Source organism: Salvia splendens, chromosome 5 (assembly GCF_004379255.2).
Source record: "Salvia splendens isolate huo1 chromosome 5, SspV2, whole genome shotgun sequence".
Classification (NCBI taxonomy): Eukaryota; Viridiplantae; Streptophyta; class Magnoliopsida; order Lamiales; family Lamiaceae; genus Salvia; species Salvia splendens.
In genome coordinates, this window is record NC_056036.1 from 11,978,241 (window position 1) to 12,001,809 (window position 23,569).

The 23,569-nt window shown below is 36.3% G+C and overlaps 2 protein-coding genes, 1 non-coding gene and 1 pseudogene across 3 annotated transcripts; all 4 read left to right on the forward strand.

Moving 5' to 3' along the window:
* The first annotated feature begins 1,726 nt into the window (after positions 1-1,726).
* On the forward strand, positions 1,727-7,219 carry LOC121804652 (thiosulfate/3-mercaptopyruvate sulfurtransferase 2-like). Its single transcript, XM_042204282.1, has 12 exons — positions 1,727-2,066; positions 2,568-2,753; positions 3,391-3,450; positions 4,016-4,078; positions 4,442-4,566; positions 4,679-4,841; positions 5,027-5,086; positions 5,458-5,516; positions 5,807-5,888; positions 6,190-6,256; positions 6,451-6,518; positions 6,704-7,219. Exons 1-12 carry the CDS (start codon positions 1,953-1,955, stop codon positions 6,803-6,805), a joined length of 1,149 nt encoding a protein of 382 aa, XP_042060216.1. The 5' UTR covers positions 1,727-1,952; the 3' UTR covers positions 6,806-7,219.
* Positions 7,220-7,709: 490 nt separating this feature from the next.
* TRNAR-CCG lies at positions 7,710-7,782 on the forward strand. Its single transcript has one exon. It is a non-coding gene; the product is annotated as a tRNA-Arg (tRNA).
* Positions 7,783-13,155: 5,373 nt separating this feature from the next.
* Positions 13,156-18,151, forward strand: LOC121803811 (annotated as a pseudogene).
* A 1,499-nt stretch (positions 18,152-19,650) lies between these two features.
* LOC121803812 (F-box protein At-B-like) lies at positions 19,651-23,522 on the forward strand. Its single transcript, XM_042203410.1, has 4 exons — positions 19,651-20,333; positions 20,420-20,512; positions 21,775-21,865; positions 21,944-23,522. Exons 1-4 carry the CDS (start codon positions 19,651-19,653, stop codon positions 23,297-23,299), a joined length of 2,223 nt encoding a protein of 740 aa, XP_042059344.1. The 3' UTR covers positions 23,300-23,522.
* The last annotated feature ends 47 nt before the right edge of the window (positions 23,523-23,569 follow it).

A 23,569-nucleotide genomic window follows, 5' to 3' on the forward strand; every position in this document is an offset into this window, starting at 1 on the left:
GGCAGGGGCTGTACAATAATTTTTTTTAGTTAACATACACTTCTTTCGTCTTTTAAAAGTAGAAATTTTTATGGCGGCGCGAGTTTTAAAATGAAACTGGTATAGTTAGAAACGAAAAATGATAAACTAGTTGAAATAGTATTACTTGTAGTGAACTCTACATTATTAGTAGTATAATAAGTGATGCAAAGATTTTTACAATTTTAAAATAAATAATGAATCAAAATGATAAACATTTGAACTTACTGTATTTATAAGAGTAGTAAAAACATGTTTAGTACATTTTTAAATTACAATACAACAATTAAACATTTTTAATACACTAAAAAGTACTAATAGAAGTAGAACATGTGATATAGGCGTAGCCTATAGGTAGGGGACTTGACATTTGCTAATTTTATTATTCTTATTAATTTAATTAGTCTTGTTATCCCATCTCATCTTCTTCCTCAAGCACCAACGACAGCTTTTTTTTTTTAAATCCTTGTATAATTTCAACTTTCAGCCCTCATTCTTGTTCAATCTTTTACATTTTAGACTTTAAATACATTAGTTTGGTGAGGGCTAAAGACATTTTTTTTAAATTTCAAAATTTTTTGAAATACAAAATATTAAAAAAAGTAATTTGGGGAGGGCTTAAGCCCTTCCTTTCTTGGCTGTGTGTCCGCCACTGTATAACGGTATAAGACTTACAAATGGATTCAAAGAATATTTCACACATTGTTATTATGGCATGGTAATCTTTATGAAAATATATTCCAAAGGACTATAAAAAGTATTTTTATATACTTTACTTAAATTGTAAATTTTCTATTTTAACACAATACCTAAAAATGAGACAAATATACACGAAATTTAACACGGTACCTAAAAATGAGACAAATATACATGAAATTAATGGGTTAGTATCAAAGCATATCGTGTTCGTGTTCTTATCATACAGCTAATTATAATATGGTGATTTTAGATTGGGTCCAGGTTTATTTTGGATAACCTATTAATAATTAGCACAGTATATTATCTTATAATTATATTTTTAGTTTCTCACTTTATATGGTCCTCTATTCCCAGCCTTCACAATCACGACAATCAAATTGTCGAGTCTTATCTCACCCGTAGCACGTCTGTCACGTGTCATCATCGTGTTATTCTCATGTCGTGACAACATGAATAGAAATGCATTGCTTACGGATTTGTGCCGTGTACAGATCGTGCTCGGGTTGAATATAGCATATCGGATTCATATTTAGATTATAAATTTAATAATTTTATCTGAATGCTCAATATTTTTAATAATCAAGTGAATGTTAACCTTCTTTTATAAAATGTCAATCTAATACTTACATATAAAACGTCAATACAATTCATGTTACTATTATGTTGACATTTTTAATACATCGGGTTGACATCACGAGAATTACGAAAATTACCATATAAGGAATGACATTTATAACCTTATATATTAAAATTATTTTTGAATTAATACATGACATTATTTTAAGTCATTATAGATTTAAATCTTTAAAATCTTAGTAGTGTAAATATGGTTATAGTAGCATTTAAGTATGAATTGTCATTTAAATACATCCATATAAGCAGTGACTGTAGTGTATATATATTGCTATTTAGTAGTAAGACACAAAGATGTAGTTGGACTTGAATAAAACATGAACTATAACAATTTTGGATTTATTCCTATTTACAAAAATAGCTTATCATCCGTTTACTTAATGATACTTTATTAAAGATGATGAATAGCTTCACTCGGTATTAGCAGTCCGATTTTGTCTTGTTCTCAACCCTTTCCGGTCAAAATCTGTTGCACCGATCTCTTCTTACGTCAGTCAACAGCTAATCGACTCCTCCGTTACGCTCTGCAATTGCAGTAAACACCATTTTCTTGAATCTTCTTTACACTACTAAGCTACCGTACTTGGATTCTAATCAGGGAGATGGCATCTGCTGTTTGGTCTAGTGCTCTCTTCACCCACCGCGTCTTCCAATCTCTCTCTTCTTCTTCATCGCCTTACCCAAAATCCCGATTCTTATTTTCTTCACTTTCCGCTGTAAGTTCTTTAGTTGCTTCCTATGCTCCATTGATTGATCCATTTTTCTTCCACTTGTCCCTTTAAGCAATGTTATTTGATGCTCCAGAGTGGATTTTAGTTGAACTCAATATTTTATTAGGCAAAATCAAGCTTCTTATTATGTGTTTATGAACTAGAGCTGCAGGTTCCTTTTTCTTTTTAATTAATTGTACGTTGTGATGGAAAGGTGAATGGTACATTTTCTAGGTCAGTGGATTTAGGGTTTTTTTTGTTGAGTAGAATTAGCTTTCCTTGTTTGAATGGGCTTAATACTCTAGCTCTATCATTAGTATCAGTAACATACCAAATCGAATCTTGGCCTATGCCTTGCAGTTTCAGTCTCGTGGCACTGCAAGTCAATAATTTTCACTTTGCTTATATTTGTATGTATATTTCATTTTGAGTTCTAAGTTTCTTATTTGAAGTAGATGTTAGATCATATTATACATTTATTTATTTATCTCTTTTCCCTGGTTGCAGAAGAAACCACTGCACTCATGGCCTGTTTCATCCCATCTGGGATATAAACTTCCAGGATCCATATCTTGCATGTCTTCAGCAGCTGCTGCATCGCAAGCTACATCCTCAGCACAAACCTTGTCAATCAATGATCCTGTTGTTTCAGCTGATTGGCTCCATGCGAACCTACGAAGTCCTAATGTGAAGGTTTGCGCTTTCATTTTTCCCAATTGATCTGTATAGTAGTGATATATGGAATATTATTGAACAATTTTAAAGTCTTGGATGTATGTTTGTGTTTCTTTGGCCTCTTTATAAATTTAGATGCTCAACATCCAAGGAATACTATATTCATGTATGCCAAGTAAGAAGTGTTCCTCTCATTTAAAAAATGTTGTAACATCTCCATCAAGGCTTGCTGTTGGGAGGAAAAGGGTCTCAATGACCATACTATGAAATTAGTTTGTTTCAGATGTAGTCATTCAGTAACTTTTCCTTTAACTTTATCATATTCTTAATAAAGAAAGATAATCTTGAGATAAAACAATGCCTAACAGATGGTTTAATACCTTTGTTTTCTCTGGTGTATACTTGACAGATATTTGGAGTCCTCATATCGACTGGTAGTGTTCTTCTAGTGGCATAAAACTGGTCCCCTGACCTCTAGTCTTCACTAATAGTATATTGATAATTGACTTCATTGAGATGCTACACTTCAAAATTGATTTCAACTTTTCTTGAGAAATTAGATGTACCTGAGAAGATTATTACATTTTACATAAGAAACCTCTTCTCCTTATCTTTTAATCCAGGTAAATGCAGTGTTATTGATGTTTATTTTCAGGTGTTGGATGGATCTTGGTACATGCCTAATGAAAAGAGAAATCCTCTTCAAGAGTACCAGGTATGACCAAACTTTGTTGTGATGCTTTTGCAAATTTCTGCTTGTTAGCACCACAAGCGTCATAAGATGTTCATAAATGCATCAATATTTTAGCAGTTCTCAATTTTCATCAAATTACATTTGTTAAGAGAAAAGAGGCAATGAAGGCTGGCAACGGCCAATGAACAATAAGAACAGAAAACATAATATGATATATAAATTGAAACAAAAGATAATCCTCTTACGAGGCCACTCTCTCACGATGCCCTACGGTAAATTACCATCCTTGTACTGAATTCAAGAATCAACCTTGTTCGCAAACCTATAGGAACTTATTAATAGGACTCTCAAAATACTAAGGAAATAAATAACACATAATGAATGACGCCTAAACTTCTAAGTAACATTTAATGATAAGACTTCTAATAATTAAAGATACACTTATGGGCTTCTAGCTTTCCAACTTCTTGATGCGTATCAACGTTACTTTTCTTTTGTGATCCTTGATTTGATTGAGGATTAGTGACTCCTGTTATACTGCTTGGTGACCATTTGGAACTTTGTTTTTTGAGACTTCTTTCAACAGGTTGCACATATTCCAGGCGCACTATTTTTTGATGTCGATGGCATATCAGATCGATCAACTAATGTAAGAAACAGAGAAACTATATTCTTGCTAAATATACAAGTTATGAGTGATTCATGTGGACCGATTCATCTTTTCTTCTCCTCCTTCTTCTTCTTCTCCTTCTTCTTCTTCTAAACTATCTTCCGTGGTTTAGAAAGAACTTGGTCCCTTAATACTGTGTAGAGTGATTCAGGTTGCTCATATTTGGCCTGACAATGTTTAGTCTTCATTTCTTATTGCTATGAAGATGTAAACCTCATCATCCAGGATTTAGATTGGCAGACCCTTTTGAAGAGATTGATCGATTATGTTTGCTATCTTATGTTTTGTATGATGCACCAGTCACCTTTTTCTTTAATGTCCTTTTGTAAATGGTGTATATAGTTGCCACATATGTTGCCATCAGAAGAAGCTTTTGCTGCTGCTGTTTCTGCACTAGGCATTGAAAATAAAGATGGGCTGGTTGTTTATGATGGAAAGGGGATTTTCAGTGCTGCTCGCATTTGGTGGTGAGTTATAATATTTGATATTCATAGCAGACCTTCTTTTTGGAATTTACTTGATACATGTTTTTTATTGTGTTCAAATAATCATTTACTGTATGCTTTCATCTATCAATAGGATGTTTCGAGTCTTTGGGCATGACAGGGTTTGGGTTTTGGATGGAGGCCTGCCAAGCTGGCGTGCTTCAGGCTATGATGTGGAATCTAGTGCATCAAGTGATGCTATCTTGAAAGCTAGTGCGGCAAGTGAGGCAATAGAAAAAGTGTATAAAGGACAACGGGTCAGTATACCTCATCAGTTAACTTCTACTTTTCACCTGATTTACCCCCTCTCCAATGTCTGATTTCCACACACTAGGTCTATACGACTTCTAGTCCTCTTCACTTTCTAGTTTTGTTGTTGTATGCGTCATAATTCTACATATCCCTTGCTTCTATGATGACCATATGGACTTGATATATGCAGGTTGGACGAATTACTTTCGAAACCAATTTTAGGCCACATCTCGTCTGGTCACTTGAACAGGTCTGTTTTTCTTCTACAGTTTCAGTTTAAAAGTAGCATGAAGATGTGTACCATGCTCTTTGCAATCATTGTCTTAGTGGTATGTTGCTCTTTGTTGAATTATTAATATTCCTTGCCGCGTTAAATGTGTATTCTGTTTGTGAAGGAATACAGATATAAGTAAAACAAGCATTTGGTTCAAACTGTTAAAAATGGTGTGTGTTGTCCATGATCAACATTATATTACTGTAGTGTGAACTTAGGTTGTCTTCACATGCTTGTTTTTCATTCTCTTCGGTTTGGTTGCAAGCAATGAGATCTTTTTTTTGTTTGGTTTCTTGTAGTAATTTTATAATTTTAATTTAAAGTTATAATTTATGTGTTGTTCGCAGGTTCAGAAAGATATTGATGAACATACACATCAGCTTGTAGATGCTCGTTCAAAAGCTAGGTACATTAGTACAAGAAATTGTTCTCTAAGTTACGGATTGGATTTCTGTTGATGATATATAACTTCCTAATTAATGTTGATAGCCTAACTAGTTTCTAATAAAGGTGCACTGAGCTGGTTAAATTTCATATTCTTGTTATCTAATTTTAACTTGAGAAAGATTCTTAAAATTTGTGCTCTGATGCATGTCTGTTGTGGGGGAAAAACAATCTGCAGTCATTAGCTTGTAAGGGAATGATCAATCTCTTTCTCATGATTTTATGTCTTACCAAGGTAAAATTTCTGTGCAGGTTTGATGGGGCTGCCCCAGAGCCTAGAAAGGGCATAAGAAGTGGTCATGTTCCAGGAAGCAAATGTATTCCCTTTTCCCAGGTAGTCAATTGTTTGTGTGCGGAATTTATGACCTGTATAAAGTAATTATGATTCTGAAAGCTTTGCTATCACAACTCTTGATAAACGGCATTGTGTCTATTAGTGTATCACCAACAGAATTGTGGAAAATATTTAATTGCTAAAGTGACGTTCCAAAATCTATACTATATTTCTCTTGGTCATATGGTTCTCTCGATTTTGTACAATTCATTGTCATTTCGCATGATTCGCTTTCATTCTGTGTGTTACGAGTGAAGACCTTATATACCAGTTTTTTGCGCCGTGTTGGGGTTTCTTGCAGGTGCTGGATAGCTCATCACAGACTCTTCTACCTGCAGATGAGCTTAAGAAAAGATTTGAACAGGAAGGTTAGAAAAACCTACTCTCATGTATCTGTAGTAGTTGGCTGGAAATCTTAGTTTCAATGTGTTCTGGTGGCTTATGAGCTGTGGTACTTTCTTCTGATGCCACCTCACTGATCAATCTGATTTTAGAGCAATAGATATCTGTGAATACACGCAGTTTCTCAAGGATTTTTAACAAAGCAGTAAACTCTCTGCAGGAATCTCGTTGGATAAGCCTGTAGCAACTTCATGTGGTACCGGTGTTACTGCATGTATTCTGGCATTGGTAAGCCCCCTTTCTTACATCCACATTCCTAAAAGGAGAAAATGAAGTCAGCTGTTAATTTTTCCATTATTGGTAAAAGATGATCTTCATCACATACCTTGTATGTGGATTGGAAATTATTTAATCCAACAGTATACTATGCCAGTATACAGACATATTAAACACATCAAGATTCCACATTTCAGGGCCTTCACCGATTAGGGAAGACAGATGTTCCAGTATATGACGGGTCATGGACGGAATGGGGAGCGAATCCTGATACGCCCGTCGCCTCTACTCAAGAGTAGATACGTGGATTAAGCTTTTCCATGTGTTATAAATGTGACCCCAGTAAATGAATGTGATGTAAAGGATGGCAGAAAAGACGAATGTCCAAAGAGTAATTTCCCCCCTATGTGCAAGTAGCAGGTTTTGGGTTCTTGATTTGATTATGCTTATTTCATGAACTTCAGAAAGAGATGGGCTGGAAGTTATGATGATAAATAATTTTTAAACAAGAAATTATGTAAATGATGTTAATTCTCATCGAAGAATTGTAACTCTCAGTAACACATTTGAGTTTCTTTGTTTTCTACTTGGCACTCGGATTCACAGCGGTGGAGGACAGGTCTGCTTACGTTATGGTTATAGTTGTACTTATGGTATTTATTTTTAGTTACGATTCAGTTACATATATTTGACGATCCTTGATCTGATTTAAATTACGATTTATAATTATTTTTATACGTATGTGTCATGTAGTAATTTGCAATTTTGTTTTAAGCACAATTATTCGGATTGATTATGTAGAAATTAGAGTATACTAGTTTTTAAAATTCTAATTACATGCTTCACTATATAAGTAGTACTAATAAACTTTTATTTTCATGGTAAATATTATCAAATCATTAAAAGTTAGAATGCGATTCTATTTCCTATACTATTCCTTGATGACGAGTGGATGAATGTAGGTATTATCCTTTTTATTATTTTCTTCTTGTTTTGTTGCTAGGCAATTGACCCAAAGCTAATAATCCTTAATGTATCAAATATTAGTTGTAATTCATAATCAAACTCTTATTTGTTATGGTATACTAGTTTTTATATTTAATTGGTGAAGTAGGTGTATAAAGTGGAGTACAAAATTACAAATAATAGTCTTTTGACTTTTCATAAAATAGTATTCTTGAAACAAGTAAAAAAGAATATTAAGATCGTGTGGCCTAATGGATAAGGCGCTCGCCTCCGGAGCGGGAGATTGTGGGTTCGAGTCCCATCACGATCGATTTTCATTCTTCTCTCTTATTTTGTGTGTTCTTGAAATGAATAAACAATACTCTTGGTTCGATCGTAATGATCTACATCCACGGGCAAGGAAAAACTCTTTATATTAATCTTGATTACAAATGTGCTCGTAAACACTCAAGAACACACAACAAACATCCCTCACTTCTAATCTAACTCACTCGGTGAATTAATCAAGCGTAGGGGTCTTGTAGTTGATGATCTATTGTTGAAGCACTCGGTGATAGTGGAATGAATGAATGCTTGAAGACATCGAAGTCACCCTTCATACTCCTCGGCTCAACTCAACACACATGTTTACATCTTCACGAGCCAACGGTTTTAACCACCTCCACTCAATCTTGGCCGTTGATCAATCTTGATGACATCCGATGGTTTAGACAAAAAAATGCATGGTTATATCTTAACAAAAATATACTCCCTCCGTCCCATGTTACTTACTTACTTGCACGGTTGATTTTCGGCTCATCACAAACTTCTTACACTATTTATAGTTTAAGTTAGAATTAATGCATTTAATTAATATGTTAGTTTAAGTTAAGAGCTCCTTTATTAAGTGATGTCTCATTACATTTCAAATTCTAATTTAATTACACTAACAATCAATCCCAAATTTACGGCATAAAATGAAAAGTGCGAGTAACATGGGATGGAGAGAGTATATGCCTAAAATAAATAAATAAAACGCTTAATTGGAATCTAGCTTAGTCAACACAATTTGATCAGGTCATACAAGTGATAGAATTAATTGATTGAAATAAAAATAATATAGAATCGATCTAAGTGTCGGTAGATGATCGTTATATATTCATTTCTATAAGTCGATTTCTAGTAAGATGTCTCATTTCTACATGTAATAATGATGAGCACAACTCACGGGTTGTGAAGCTCACGCGCATATCACCGCCTGCCTCAGTTAGAGACACTCGTAATGTTTGTAACTCCCAATCAATAATCAGTGGCGGATCCAGAAGTGTTTTCCAGAGGGGGAGAAACTGAAGGGGTTGGCAGCGGAAGCGTGCATCAAATAAATCAGATAATGAAAGCGATCTATTTAACAGATTATTTAGACAAATTCTATTCGCGCAATTATCACATGTATCATGCTCATAACTCAAATAAATCATGCTTTAAGAATAATTGAAACCTAAAACATGCTTTTCTACGGATTAGCCATTTTACCTTGATGATTCTCCAAAGAATCGAAGATGGCTAGCGCCTTCTCCACGTAAAGATCTTGAGTATTAGACCACGGATCTTCTGACTGGTTCCCGGACTGTATACTGGTATCAGGATGGGCTGATCTTACCAGAATACTAGGACTTAGATAAAAAAGACGGAAAACCTATCTCACGGAGGAGAGAAAAATCGTCCCCTGTGAGGAATAGGAGGGGGACGAAAATTTGATAAAAAATAAAGTGTATTTTCTGTCTCCTTTATTCTCCTATTTATACTAAGTCACATATTGGGCCCAGACAGAGATCTATGGAAGGTTTTGGATATTGCCTCCCCCAATTAGCTTTTTACTAATTAAATTGAACCCACAATTTAATATAAGCCTATATTGGAATATTACGAGCAGCCACTACAGAAGTAATATTGCACTGCCCATCTAAATCCGAAATTATAAGTAATCCGGGTTTCCATTGTTTGTCATTTATTTCCCGCGCTTAAGATAGAAACATCAATTAATTAATTAGTGTCTACTATAGACTTAATTAATTAACATCTTATTAATTCCAAGAGTGAACAGAGCAAGAAACGCTTATTTATTATTCATAGAGTGATCAAACTCCAACTAGCTAGGTTCCGAATAATAAAGCCTTATTTCGAGCTCCTCTTGAGGACGTTATCAAACGAGACTCACCTCGCGGACGATTCAACATAATAGCAATCCTAGCACCGCTTGAAATTAATCACCACTACCCAATATACCAGGATTATTGGGTTGCGAAAAACCTGCACCATTTGGTAAGTCAAAGTAGTGCATAATCAATACCGTATGTTCAATGCTAACGTACATTGATTAAGAAACAAATAATTATCAAGACCTCGTCTTTCAGTAGATAGCATAAAGTATTGTCTCGCAGTTAGATCCAATTCAATGCTCTACCACACCAATGTCATCTTATTTCAGTAAGGCTTAGTAATATGCGGACTGACATTGCAACCTTTCACGATAGGTAGTCTAGACCTATCTGGGTTGTGAAATTCTTATTTTTTTCTTTGTTCAGAACTGACCGTGTTACCTTAAAGTGGACGACGTCCACAACTGGTCTACTAAAACAAAGACTTAGACTTTGTTAAGTTACTTATACATTTAAACATGCAATAAACATCCATTAAATGTAAAACATAACAACATTATGACAAAAATAATCTGTTTTATTTTTTAAAGTATTCAATCACTTGAATGTGATTTCTAGCATACAAACTCTAACAGAAATTGTGGTCTCTTATGTATGTCGTTTGACATCTTCTCGTACATGCAAACGACAACTTTGCTCATAATTATCATCATAGTATTTTCTTACTATATTTGATATATCCGACAAAAATTTAAAATTAATCTCATACATTTTGCTCAATTTTTTTTTTTGGTCAGTCAGATGAATCAAGTGTCTTAACTTTTGGTCCAAATATTTATAATTCTATCAAAATTCACGGTGAACAATACAATTGCTAAAGCTTTCTCTCGAAAACTCGAGTTGATTATAAAACTATATATATACTATATATATATATATAATGGTTACAAAAGTATAGCTTATAATTTAAATTTGTATAAATTTGTTAAAAATGAAATCAATAAAATATAATCAACTAATATATAATACATGCTCATAGTAATATTTATTTATTTTGTAAATTTCATTCATTGTTTAAGACTTGAAGTAGCAAATCTCTAGCAATAAGTCTAGCAATTATTTTAGTGAAATAACTCTATTGAAAAGTGGAGAAATAAATCTGTTAAATATCTTCAATTTAATCAAAATTTCTAATAGGCCGAATTAATTATAGTGCAGCCCTCTAGTTTTTATTTTTGTTTATTAATGTAGTAGGCCCAACATATGCAGCCCACTCATATGTCATCTTCTTCCCTGTGCGCAGACCATCAAATCTCCAATTCCGGTGACAACTCCATTGTCGTCATATTCCGATAACATTCTCATCTCAAGTCACCTTCTGATCTTGGACCGTTCTCCACTGCTCGTTCAGTTCACGAGTCTTCTTCTCTCTTAATTTATTTTTACGGAGGGGGCGAACATGGCTTTTTCCGGCCAACCCTTAGGACAAATTCAACCCTCTTGGCCGCCACTGTCAATAATAATGACAACATTGATGACAGTAGACTCCTCATGCAATGGTCTAACCAATAATAATAGAGGAAGACATTCACATGCATTCTAGAATCCACTACTCTACATAATCTCTTTCCGCATCCTTCATTGTCGAACCCGTCTTCACTCTTCACATCATCTAGTTTGTTGGAGTTTATTTTGTATGCGATGTTGCAATGAAAAATTCGAAGTCGTTTTATATTCAAAGATGACCCGTCTAATTCGATAGTACTATCAAAATATATCTCGAGAAAAAAAAGCACTTCTTAACTCATCTAAAGTTTATGATTTTGCAATTTCTGTTTTACATAGTTCAATTTGTATCCAGTTATTTTCAATGTACTTTTTCCTTTTATTTTTTATTAATCTATTGTAAAATATTGTCATAATTTAAATAACTATAGAAAATTAAAGATTAATAAAAAAAGATGAATTAAAAAGGTTTGGACGTGTTCGAAATTTCGTGTCTGAGTCATTAATGAATAGTCAAGAGTTTTGATTCAGGTGACCACCAGCCGTCATTCTCTTGCGCATGCTGCTTAAGAAAACGACGAAACCTTAAGCTTTCCCCTCTTCAAACAATATTTCTTTATTTACCGGTTAAATTGAACAACACTCCTTTTTCTTTTTCTTCTTTTCTTTCGTTTCTTTCACGCTGAAGATGAAGCTATGGAAATGCGACATTGGTCAACTGCTTGAGCTCTCCATCTGCATTCTTCTCTCCAGTTTACTGACCCTCTGATCTGAAAAATGCTAATCTAACGATGTACTTTTTATTAGCACTAAATAAACTTGCAAGTATACATAATAGATCTAGTATATTTAAAGGTCAGTACCGGATATCAAATACGGGGAATAAAGTCACAGACTGACTACCTTCTACTAAGCTTCGTTCACTATTTGGAAAACCGAGGATTTTGGAGATTTTGAAAACTAAAAGCAATTTGAAAGCAATAAAACAACTAATTGCAAATAATTAAAGAGGTAAAAGTATGAGAGATAAGAGAATCCAGGGATGTGCATGGTTATACAAATTCCAACTACAATACCTTAGCACAGTTTATACTTCGATAGAACGAGTCACATAAGTTTTGCTCATGCGGTACAAGCGTAGATTACTAACGATAGAGTTGTCAATCCTAGATCCGTAACTCCTAAAAGCTCCTAAGACACTTGAAAAGTCTCTCATCTCAATTAATAGTGCCGTTTTAAGGGAAGCTAACTGTAGTGTCTACTAAGTGGATCTAACTCGCCAACCTTCTCTCACGATTATGTAGCAAGTTATATTAAATCATCACCGAATGTGTCACTCAAACGTGAAGTATTATGGAACAACTTAGGGAAAAAATAAAGTAAAAACAAAACGGATATTAAATAGCAAAACAGAATTGTATAACCAAAGTCGTTACTAATACATTCCTAAAATCCTATGAATTTTGTTACACATAATTGAATAAGCTAAAAATATATAATGAAGGGAAAACAAAGTGAACATAAGAACTAAAACAATAAAACCCTAGCCTTGATCTTCTCTTGATTCCTTCTTCAACCTCTTGCACAATGAAGAACTCTCTCAATTTTTTGCTCTAGAATTATATGGCAAAAAGAAGATGATAATGAAGAGGTTTTAGGGGTATTTATAGAGGGAAAATCGAGCACCATTAAATAAGACAAAAAGTGACTAAATTTGGTAAATCTTGGAGAGAAAATAGGTCAAATTCGTGCACCGCGTTTTCGCAGCGGGCCGTTGGCCAGCTGTTGTTGCACATTGATCCGTAGCCTCTGCCTCTTGGATAGCAGTCGCTACACTGTGCTGCAGCGGTCGCCGTGAATATTCCAATAGCTTCGGAAACTTTTCGAGCGGTCGCTGCGCACTCCCAGCGGTCGCTGGGCGTCTTCAGAAAATATGTAAAATATGGACATGAATTGTGATTTTGACATTAAAAACCGACCAAATAAAGGCCATGAATTGTGATTTTGACATTAAAAACAGACCAAATAAAGGCCTTAAAACTGTGCAAAATCCGAGCGGATCACGTACCCACCCTCGGTATTTTTGTTGCCGCTGATTCCAGTGTGGTATCCCGTTTAATGATTTCTTTGAAATTAGGGTTCGCTTGTTGATTGGTTATAGGCTTATAGCTTTCTGGCGAGTTTGAAGTGACGTGTTTGTTTTTTAAAGTGCGAATTCTAGAGATAATCGAATTGCTTGCATGGAGCGGTTTTTGGAGGGTTTTCGTCTGGTTTTGTGTGTCTAAGTGCTAGATTATTGATTGTTTTTCAAGGGCTGCAACTTTGATTTTGAAATTATTGGGTTGCGTGTTTCTTATCTTGTAGAAAAACCACTTGTTTCACAAATAATTTTATTTACTTGATGGAAATTTTGTCTGTTTGGTACCTCCTGACACTCTGAATAAAATAAATTACTACTTGGTTTCTCAGGATTGTGAGTCTTTTGTGGAATGTGACTTCATGTATTGTTCGTTCCCCTTGTTATAGTCTAATATGAAATGCATCCTCTTTAGACAGGGTGTTTGGTTCAGAATCCTTAGCGCAGGTCATTGGCTTCTCCACCATCACAACTCGAGTCAGAAATTGTTTGTTCACTTTATGTATTATGTTCATCCAAAGTTTATGAAACTGATTTTCACTCGTATAATGATCAGACAGTCCGCCACTATCAAGAAAAACACCCATTCACAATTTGGCTATAATGTTCCCACTTCATATTACAATCCTTTTGAAAGTTCTATGCCACAATCTTTGTATGGGCATGTGTCTGATCAGAAAGGTCTTGAAGGAAAGTTGCTAGATAGCTTAGGGACACAAGGTGCAAATCCAAGAGATGGACGCTACATACAAAGTTAATGGAATAATTCTACCAGAGTGTGATAATAAGGACATGCTTGTGAATGAGAATTTTGTTTCTTCACAGGTTCATAGTGATAAAACTAAGACTAGTTTTCCGGTTGAAGAGTCATCTTTGGTCCCTAAGCTGGATAGAGAACTATCTCCAAATACTTCAAAGGGCAAGGGGAACCCAGAGGAGCTTGTCCAGGTCTCTAAACCTCTTGGTGCTTCCATTCCTGAGCCTCCTACATCTAGCAGCAATGAATATTGTAATTCTGGTAATGTTCATGTTCCCGATTCCGTTAACCTGGAGTCCGGTTCTACTGATTTGAGTTACTTTGGATCTTCTAATCCTCCTCCGAGGGTCTTCCTATCTGAGTGGATTCCTTGAGAACAATCAGAGTTGCTTGTTAGAATATCTAAGTCTGATGATTCACGCAGCTCTCAGTTTCTGGTTAATCAGTCACAGGTTGATACTTCCCAAGAATTTAGATACATCATCTGTTCAAACCTTGGAAAAAGAGAATGCGGACGTCTCTGCTGAACAGTCAACTTCTACTGACCGGCCTTTCCCTCAGGAACATGAAACTGATGATAATGGGCTTGCTAATACTCAAAAGCTTACACATATAAGCTCCCTTGATAATCAATGTTCCATGCATGAAAATGACATCCTTAAGACAGAAACAGAACAGAGCCCAAAGCTTCCTCCTTTGGGTCCTGAAGATTCTGTTGAGCCCTGTGAAGATTCCGTGGTTGGTTTGGCTGATGGAACTGATATTCTCATTGATATAAGTGACCGATTTTCTTGTGACCTTCTTTCCGATATATTTTCTAAAGCCGTTCTTCAAGATAGTTCATATGATATTGGTCTTCTAATGGTGCTGGTCTGAGTGTGAACATAGAGAACCATGATCCTAAACACTGGTCCTTCTTCCAGAGGTTGGCAGGAGAGGAGTTTGCAAGAAGGGATGTTTCTCTTATTGATCTAGACCACGTAGGTTTCTCCTCTGGACTTATGAAACTCGAAGAGGGGGAGACTCCTTTAGCATATGACTTTGTACCAATGACGAAAGATGGAGTTCTTCCAAGTAACATGGATGTGCTGGGCAATCAAGGGGAAGATGGTCAAAATGACTTTCCAGGGGGAAATGGAGCTTTTTCTACAGCTACTTCTCATTATGATGCATCTCAAATGAATGTTAGTAATAAATATGAGGTACCCCCCAACGGATGGGGAGAGAGAGAGAGAGAGAGATGAGCTATGAGTAGCACACATAATTCTTTTGCTTTCCCCAAAATGATACTTATCTTTATCTCTTATTGTAGGATGGATTTGGAAATATTCGCTTACCTCCTCTAGATCATTCCTTGGTTGATTTTGATATCACCTCATTACAGGTTCATACAAACCTTCAATTTTAAATATATATTTAGGTTTATCAATTTGTGGATACTCGTTAACTGTATTTCAACATTGTTACTGTTTTTTAGCCTATGTCAGGTGTTTCAGTTGACATCCAATAATCTTATCTTGTAACTATTCCAATTTTGCAATAGAATGATGAAAAAAATATGATCACTAAGTAACCTCTTGTGACTATTTGGCTGTTGTGCAGATCATTAAAAATGCAGATCTTGAGGAGCTGAGGGAGCTTGGATCTGGGACATTTGGGACTGTGTATCATGGAAAATGGAGAGGCTCAGATGTGGCAATCAAGCGGATAAAGAAGAGTTGCTTCACAGGTCGCCAATCAGAGCAGGAGAGACTGGTAGCTAGTCATCAATTAGCTCACAACTACTTTTCTCTCTCTTTTTAGGAGGACCTACCTGTTATATGCTATGTTGAATGGCCAGTAACATTATTCTAACTTCTTATACATCAGACACTTGAATTTTGGAGGGAAGCTGAAATTCTCTTGAAGCTTCACCACCCAAATGTGGTTGCTTTTTATGGTGTGGTACAAGATGGACCAGGGGGAACATTGGCCACTGTGACAAAGTACATGGTTGATGGTTCTTTAAGACATGTTTTACTTCGGAAGGATAGGTACAGCTCATACATTTGGTTGGTAAACTTTGTGTTGCCTGTTAATGAGAAGTAACTGAGAAAGTAGTTTTGATGTGCTTTCATCTCTGTCTTTAACTAGAATAGTGAATTATGTCGAATAACACATATGTATTAAACCATAGAGTGCCTCTTGTAGTTATTTATTACTTGTTAGACTCTATTTAACTTCATAGTTACCTCTCTTTATGTTAATACAAATTTGCAGGCATCTTGATCGCCGCAAGAGGCTCATAATTGCCATGGATGCAGCTTTTGGAATGGAATACTTGCATTCGGAAAATATAGTGCACTTTGATCTGAAATGTGATAATTTGCTTGTTAACTTGAAAGATCCTTCAAGACCTATATGCAAGGTTGTCTTGGGAACTTATTTTCTAAATACATGTGATAAATGATTAATTTTTCAGATAGCAGAATTCAGAGTAATCCACTAGTGTTATTGCAGAGCATAATAATCTTTATTGCCAGGTTCATGCTTTCACTGATCAAATTTTTATGTTGCAATCCAATTTATTAGGTGGGAGATTTGGGCTTATCCAAAATAAAACGAAACACCTTGGTGTCTGGGGGTGTGCGGGGAACTCTTCCATGGACGGCTCCAGAGCTCCTTAATGGAAGTAGCACTAAAGTATCTGAGAAGGTCAGACCTCACTATATCCAAGTTTATAAGTAGAAACTGATGCTATATTTTCTTAAGCCTGAAACTGTTTTGGATTCTTCCTACGAATTTCAGTGGATTGTGAAAGTGAAGCTTTTGTTTTCAGAACAACGGAAAAGTTCTTATTCTACTCAGCAGTTGAATAATCTTTGTTCTATGTAGTTATGATATAAAAGTACTGATCGAACCTTCTGACAGGTTGATGTTTTTTGTATTGGTATTGTCTTGTGGGAGATACTCACTGGGGAGGAGCCTTATGCCAACATGCACTACGACGGTGCAATCATAGGTTTGTAATCTTATTCGTTCAGGTGATATAATTCACTAGAATAATCACCTGTAACCTTTAATGGTTGATCCATTGTAATATACTTGTTGTTTATTCTGTACATGCATGTTTTTGCAGATCTGAGAAAAAGTCCTGTGTCAAAAAAGTTTGCCTGTAATACAGGAACATAGATTTGTTTTCGTTCTGGCTCATTGGTAACATTATTTTCGTGCTTGCAGGAGGCATCATGAACAACACCTATCATTCCAAGCTACTGCGATTCAGAATGGAGAAGATTAATGGAGGAGTGTTGGGCCCCTAATCCATCTCTCAGACCTTCCTTTACTGAAATAGCTAGTCGGGCCTCATCCTGCCCGGACAATAAAGAAGGCATGGCATCTTCATAGTCACTCATTGTTGATTTTATGAGTTTTACTAGTGAGTTTAGATCAATCAGTGTTTGTTGCAAAGATTGCCCAACTGATGATGTAGTCATAATATATGTCATATGAACATAGGGAAATAAATATAAGGGCAAACTGCCAAAAAACAACAAAGTTTGGCCATGTTCTGAAAGTTTCAAAATCTACCGCTATTATCATGACTGATTTTTTCACAACTGTCTCATAATTACAATTTATAGTGTCCTATGTTTCTAAAATTATAGGCGTAGGAGTACATGTTTTCAATTCATGATGTGACACACTAGGTGTATCACATGTATTAATGTTATTGCTGGAAAAATCATAAATTTTGATCAAATTATAATCAATTTTCAAATTTAGTTTGATTTGGGGATAGTACTATCATTTATGATGAGATAATGTCGTTTTATTAAAATAAAATTAATAGCAGTGTATAAATTTTCATTTAATAATGCAAAAATTCCCTATTTTAGAAACTCTTTGCTTCATTTAAAGTGTTCGAGTCTGAAAGTTGTTGGTTGGCGATATGAATAATAGCAGCAAAAGATTCCGAGAGAAGACCGCCGGCGAAGATACTGGAGACGCACCGTTGCTGAGAGATGGCTTTCCTCTACCAGACACCATAGTTGTCAGCGAAATCTTGGCTAGATTAGAGCTAGATACACTTTGCACTGTTGCATGCGTGTCCCCAACCCTTCGTTCCCTCGTCTCTCAATCTCTCATCACTCTTCCCTCTCTCGATCTCTCTGTAAGCTCCATTTTCCTTCCTAATTACTTACTACAGTAACTGTTCCTCTCTTTCCCTCCCTCCGTATACTAATTGAATTTGGTTCAAGGCATTTTCACCCAATGGAGAACTTGTTCGTTGCATTGCGTCCAGACTGAGAGCGGTTAAGAGTGTGACCATCGATTGCCTCAAAGTTGACGAGTGCTCCATTAACAGCATTCTCGGGCCTCATTTACAGGAATTGAATTTGCTCAAGTGCCCATCGCTGTCGTATCATGTTCTTCTATCAATTGGGGAGAAGTGCCCTAATTTAAGGTATGCTTTTTTTTTTCTAACCACCACTTAAATGAATTTGTTAACCGATTCCGCCATAAATTGAAATGCCACACCTCACCTCACGTCGAGTTACAAAAATATGTGTTTCTCTGAACGGCAACTTTTGAATGCTTAAAACTTTTGAGAAAATGTATGTGTGTGTATTCGGAAGCTGTGTAAAAATAAATGTCAGTTGCACATAGCAATGAGGATAATTCCCTTTCTTCTAGATGGGTTGAAAAATGGAATCAACCAAGAAAAGATTCAGGTGTCGAGTTATTAAATTTATAGACAAGAAATTTGTGTGGAAAATCCAAATTGTAAAAAAGCATGAGCCTGTATAGGTATGTAGTTGCACAATTCTGCCCACACTAAATATGATACGTTTATTATTCCATATCTCTTTCATATCTCGCATTATTATTTAGTTACATTATGTAGTTAGATATTTAGGGATTGCATACTTAGTCCATATATTTTGTCTTGCTCATTAAGTTAGTATCCCTATTATATTGTTATTCTCTTTAATCAATCAATGAAATCATAATTATTTGTCTTTTATCTTTATTTACTTTTTCCATCTAGAATCATCGATTGTCAACAGAGCGACGTTTCTCTGCGACTTTCTTTATCTTCTTTACTTGATAAGGGTTTTTCCCTTATCAATTGGTGCTTTCATCCTTGAACTCATGGCCGAAGTCAATCTTCGTTCATGGTCGGAGATATCGCAAGCATCCGAAGGCTTGCAATTGAATTCAACAGCAACAACGTTGGAGCATATTCTTGCTAAGTTCGCTCAATTTGAGACCCGATTGGATGAGCTTAACCACAGGGTAGCAACCACGCACCCTCCGCTCCGGCCCGAACCTGATCCACCCGACACGACCACATTGTACACCGCCTCACAACTGCCCTACCAGTCACAATTGTCTTCGTACCAACTGGCAACCACGTTTCTACAGCTGCAGCAACCATACCAACCGCCTGCTCCTCCACCCGATGCTTTGCAATGGCAGTAATCGCAACAACCGGAGATACAAGATTGGCGGTGGCAACAACATCAGCCCCACACGCAGCCGGTCCAGACGCGATGTCCAACAAGCTGGGACCCACCCAGCTACTGCTGCCCGCAGACCTTCCACGCCGGTTATCAACAATGGCAGCCGAATTACCATCCGCCGGAAGTGCTGCACATGCAGCCAACGTACCAGCCACCGCAGTTCAACCGATCGCTGAGTCCCTGCACGACGTCGCTGCCTGCCATTGCCCAGCCACGATCCGGTTCAACGCACCTGCCTCAACAGTCCCGGGAGTTTATTGATTCGGGGCAGCCGCAATATCTCAACAATATAACCAACCTCTTGGTTCGATCGCCCTCTCCTGCCCAACTTGCTACCGTAAACGATTACAACGTGAAATTACGTGTGTATAGATTGGACCAAGCCGCCTTGCTCGCCCGTGTGACCGCTTGGTTTGACGAGAACATTGATGATGAAAATATAGCAGCGGAGAACATTGATAATACTCTCACGATGGTATTGAGTGAGGATATTCCCGAAGACATTAACGATGTTTCTAACAATGCTACTCGCAATGATGGTGTTACTCTTGATGTTCTAGACGACGAGCCCTATAAAGAGATCCTCGTGAACGAAAATATGATGCCTCAAGTGCTCGTTGAGGCATATGATGACAAGATTGGTGATGGAATTACTGTTCCAACACATAGTGAATTGGAGATAAAATATGATATAGAGACTTTGCTTGAGGAGAATGTTGTCGGCTATGCGGATATCTGTATTCACGTTAAGAGCCTATCTAATAGAATTATTGGAGCAACAAATATTAAGAGCTCAGGATCCCATATAAATATTATGTTCACCAACATAATTGAATCATGGTGGCAGTCTAGCATGCAAAGTTTGTTCCATTATCGGCACCGACCGTGCACGTTTGATCCAGGAGGGGAGGTCTCGCCAAAGCTTATGTTCGCGATGCTCTTCATTGTGTCGTGGTTCCCACCTTGAGGACGAGGTGGATTTTAACCGCGGGGGAGTACGTTTATTATTCCATATCTCTTTCATATCTTGCATTATTATTTAGTTGCATTATTTAGTTAGATATTTAGGGATTGCATATCTAGTCCATATCTTTTGTCTTGCTCATTAAGTTAGTATGCCTATTATAAATAGGGCTATTGTTATTCTCTTTTTGATCAATCAATAAAATCATAATTATTTGTCTTTTATCTTTATTTACTTTTTCCGTCTAGAATCATCGATTGTCTATAGAGCGACGCTTCTCTGCGACTTTCTTTATCTTTACTTGAAAAGGGTTTTTCCCTTATCAAAATATGACACATACAGGATATCTCAAGTTCTGGAAACACAAAAATAATAGTGACTATTTTTAGAGAGATGAAAAAGTTTATCCATTTTCTTCCCTCGAAATCCACTCTTCTTCTTTTGGAACTTTTTGTTTCTCCTTTGTTGCCTCACTTGCTTGCACACGATTCAGTTATAGTATCACTTCTGGTTATATAGAGATTGAGCTGAAAATATTTCACAACTTTCCATCTTATTTGTATTACTATAAATTCCTTCTACAATCTAATGGGATTTTCTGCATCAACTTTTTATCATTTCGCATACAAATTTTGTGGTGAAATAAGTTGGGCAATGGTTGAGCACTGCATATGGGATAACTGAATCAATGAACAAGAGAACATGAGATAATGACAAGTTGGTTGCTAGAGAAGTAGCAACATTAGTAGACTATGAAATTATGGGACTATTGACTTTTCAGAGCTCTTTTCCCTTCTGATACGAAGCATTTGTCAATGCTTCTGTCAAAACATTTAATCTTGAATGTAGTACTGACAGTTGACTGGTGGATATTTATGTTGTCCTGTATTTCCAGGCTTTTTCTCACCAAGAAAGGACATGTCCATTGGTCATATTATTCAAAATTGTCTTGAGAGCTTGAGTTTCTTCATTTGCTCTTATACATGTAATGCATTTCCTTGTATGATAAATGTCTATGTTATAGGTATATCTGAGCTTTTCAGAACACTTAATATATGGAGTATACTGTATGCTTAGCATTCAAAAACTGATTTGTAAGTTATATTTCATGAAAAATGTTCAGTATATGTGCTTAATTCTATTCTGAAGACTATAGCAATGTTCTGTAAATTTATTTCCTGTTCTAAAATGTTTTTTAGTCTATCTGGTCACTAGGGCCCTTGAGATTTGATACGTGTTCAGATTTCAGGACTGTGGCTAAAATATAAGTGAAATTATTCCTTGTCTTATCAGGAATCTTGTCCTGGAATTGGCAGGGAAGAATGCACCTGAAAATTTTAGGAAAAGCTTTGTCAAAATGCTGCAGAATCTTCTCTATTTGGAGGTAATATTTATATGCTCTGGGCCTGATTGTTTCAAAAAATTGAGCAAGTACTCACCGTTGCAAAACTGAATTTTGCAGCATCTGTCAATAAAAGTCCGCGGAACAGAAATTGATGCATATAGCTTGACTTCTGTAGATCTTTTTCTACCCAAAACTTTAAAATCCCTGAAAATGCAGCTAGTGAATGAACAAGATGCTGCTCTGTTCATTGAGAAACTTGGAGATGATGGAGAGAGTTTAAGAAAAATTGCAAATTCTAGTATGACTATTACCTCTTATCACAGATTTTGTGGTTTTACATTGACATGTCTGTCACTAGTCTTGGATGTAATATCTGATAGACTTATGGCCTCAATTACCAGCTCACTTCGACTTTTGGTTGAGTTAGACCTTGAAGACCGGCAATGCTCAGAAGCAAAAGTACATCATGACTTGACTAACAGTGGTCTGTTGCTTTTAGGCTCTTGCCAGTACCTTACCCATCTCTCAATCGTCAGAAGTAGGGCAAATTACCCAGCTTCCTTTAAACGAGTAAATGATGTGGGCGTATTAGTCCTTGCCGAGAGTTGCCGGGGCTTAGAATCTGTAAGACTTGGTGGGTTTAGTAAAGTTACTGATGCTGGATTTTCATCTCTAGTGCACTCGTGCCACAACTTGAAGAAGCTGGAAATTCGCAACGCACCATTGTTGTCAGACTTGGCGTTTCATGACATGATTGGTGCTGTGTCCCCCCTGGTCGAGTTGAAAATGGTGTCATGTAACCTGATTACTAGTGAAGCTTTAGCAGAACTAGCTTCATCTAGTACTTTGGAATTGCTAGATACATATAATTGCAGGAGCATTGCAAACACCTGCCTTGACTATATATCACGCCTCAGTAAGCTGACCTCCATTAATCTCGAGGGTGCTGATATTACAGATAGCGGTCTTGGTGCTCTGAGTAAAGGTGATCTACCAATAACTAGTCTATGCCTTCGAGGGTGTACTAGAGTGACAGACAAAGGAATTATCCGGTTGCTAAACGATGGCATTAGAATCAAGGAAAAATTGTCATCTCTCGATATCAGCAACATGCCAGGAGTATCAGATAGAGCAATACGTGCTGTTATTTCATGCACCGATGCCCTTACTGAGCTATGCATGAGAAGCTGCTTTCATGTTACGAATGAAACTTTTCACATATTGGCTTCAGGAAAGTGTGATGGAAGAAACCTCCTCCGGAAACTGGATATAAGTCACTGCATCGGATTCTCGGGTGGATTTGTAGAGTTACTACAAGAGGGGCATTCATTCCGTGGTTTACGGTGGCTTGGTGTTGCTGGTACTTATTTGGTGAAGAGCGTTGCTTCAATCTGTAGATTGCAGCCTTTCCTTACTGTTTGTTTTGAAGGCTGTGAAGTTGGATGTCACGACGGTTGGCAATACCACACATGATGAGAGTAACAAAGTATCACACAAGAATGAAGAATGTGTTGTATGTATGATAAGTTAGCATTACAGTTTAAAGCCAAACTTTGTCGACCTTACTAAGATGATCAATATGATCTGCTAGGTGTAAACTCTGTTTTTCACTGACACTGCAATTTGTACTAGATTTTTGATGTACTACTATATTATTTCTTCAATGCTAAATTAGTATGGATTTTTATTTTTACTACATTTTTTGCTTTTCATATCAAAATTATTGAAACTTGAGTAATGCTA

Bases quoted from the DNA above. Each gene is read 5' to 3' on its own strand.
- LOC121804652 (XM_042204282.1), top strand. From the start codon at position 1,953: ATGGCATCTGCTGTTTGGTCTAGTGCTCTCTTCACCCACCGCGTCTTC. The intron at 4,567-4,678 runs GTGAGTTATAAT...ATCTATCAATAG, and splicing joins AGTGCTGCTCGCATTTGGTG to GATGTTTCGAGTCTTTGGGC. The intron at 6,519-6,703 runs GTAAGCCCCCTT...TCCACATTTCAG, and splicing joins CTGCATGTATTCTGGCATTG to GGCCTTCACCGATTAGGGAA.
- LOC121803812 (XM_042203410.1), top strand. From the start codon at position 19,651: ATGCAGCCAACGTACCAGCCACCGCAGTTCAACCGATCGCTGAGTCCC. The intron at 20,334-20,419 runs GTTCACCAACAT...CGTTTGATCCAG, and splicing joins GGATCCCATATAAATATTAT to GAGGGGAGGTCTCGCCAAAG. The intron at 21,866-21,943 runs GTAATATTTATA...TGAATTTTGCAG, and splicing joins AGAATCTTCTCTATTTGGAG to CATCTGTCAATAAAAGTCCG.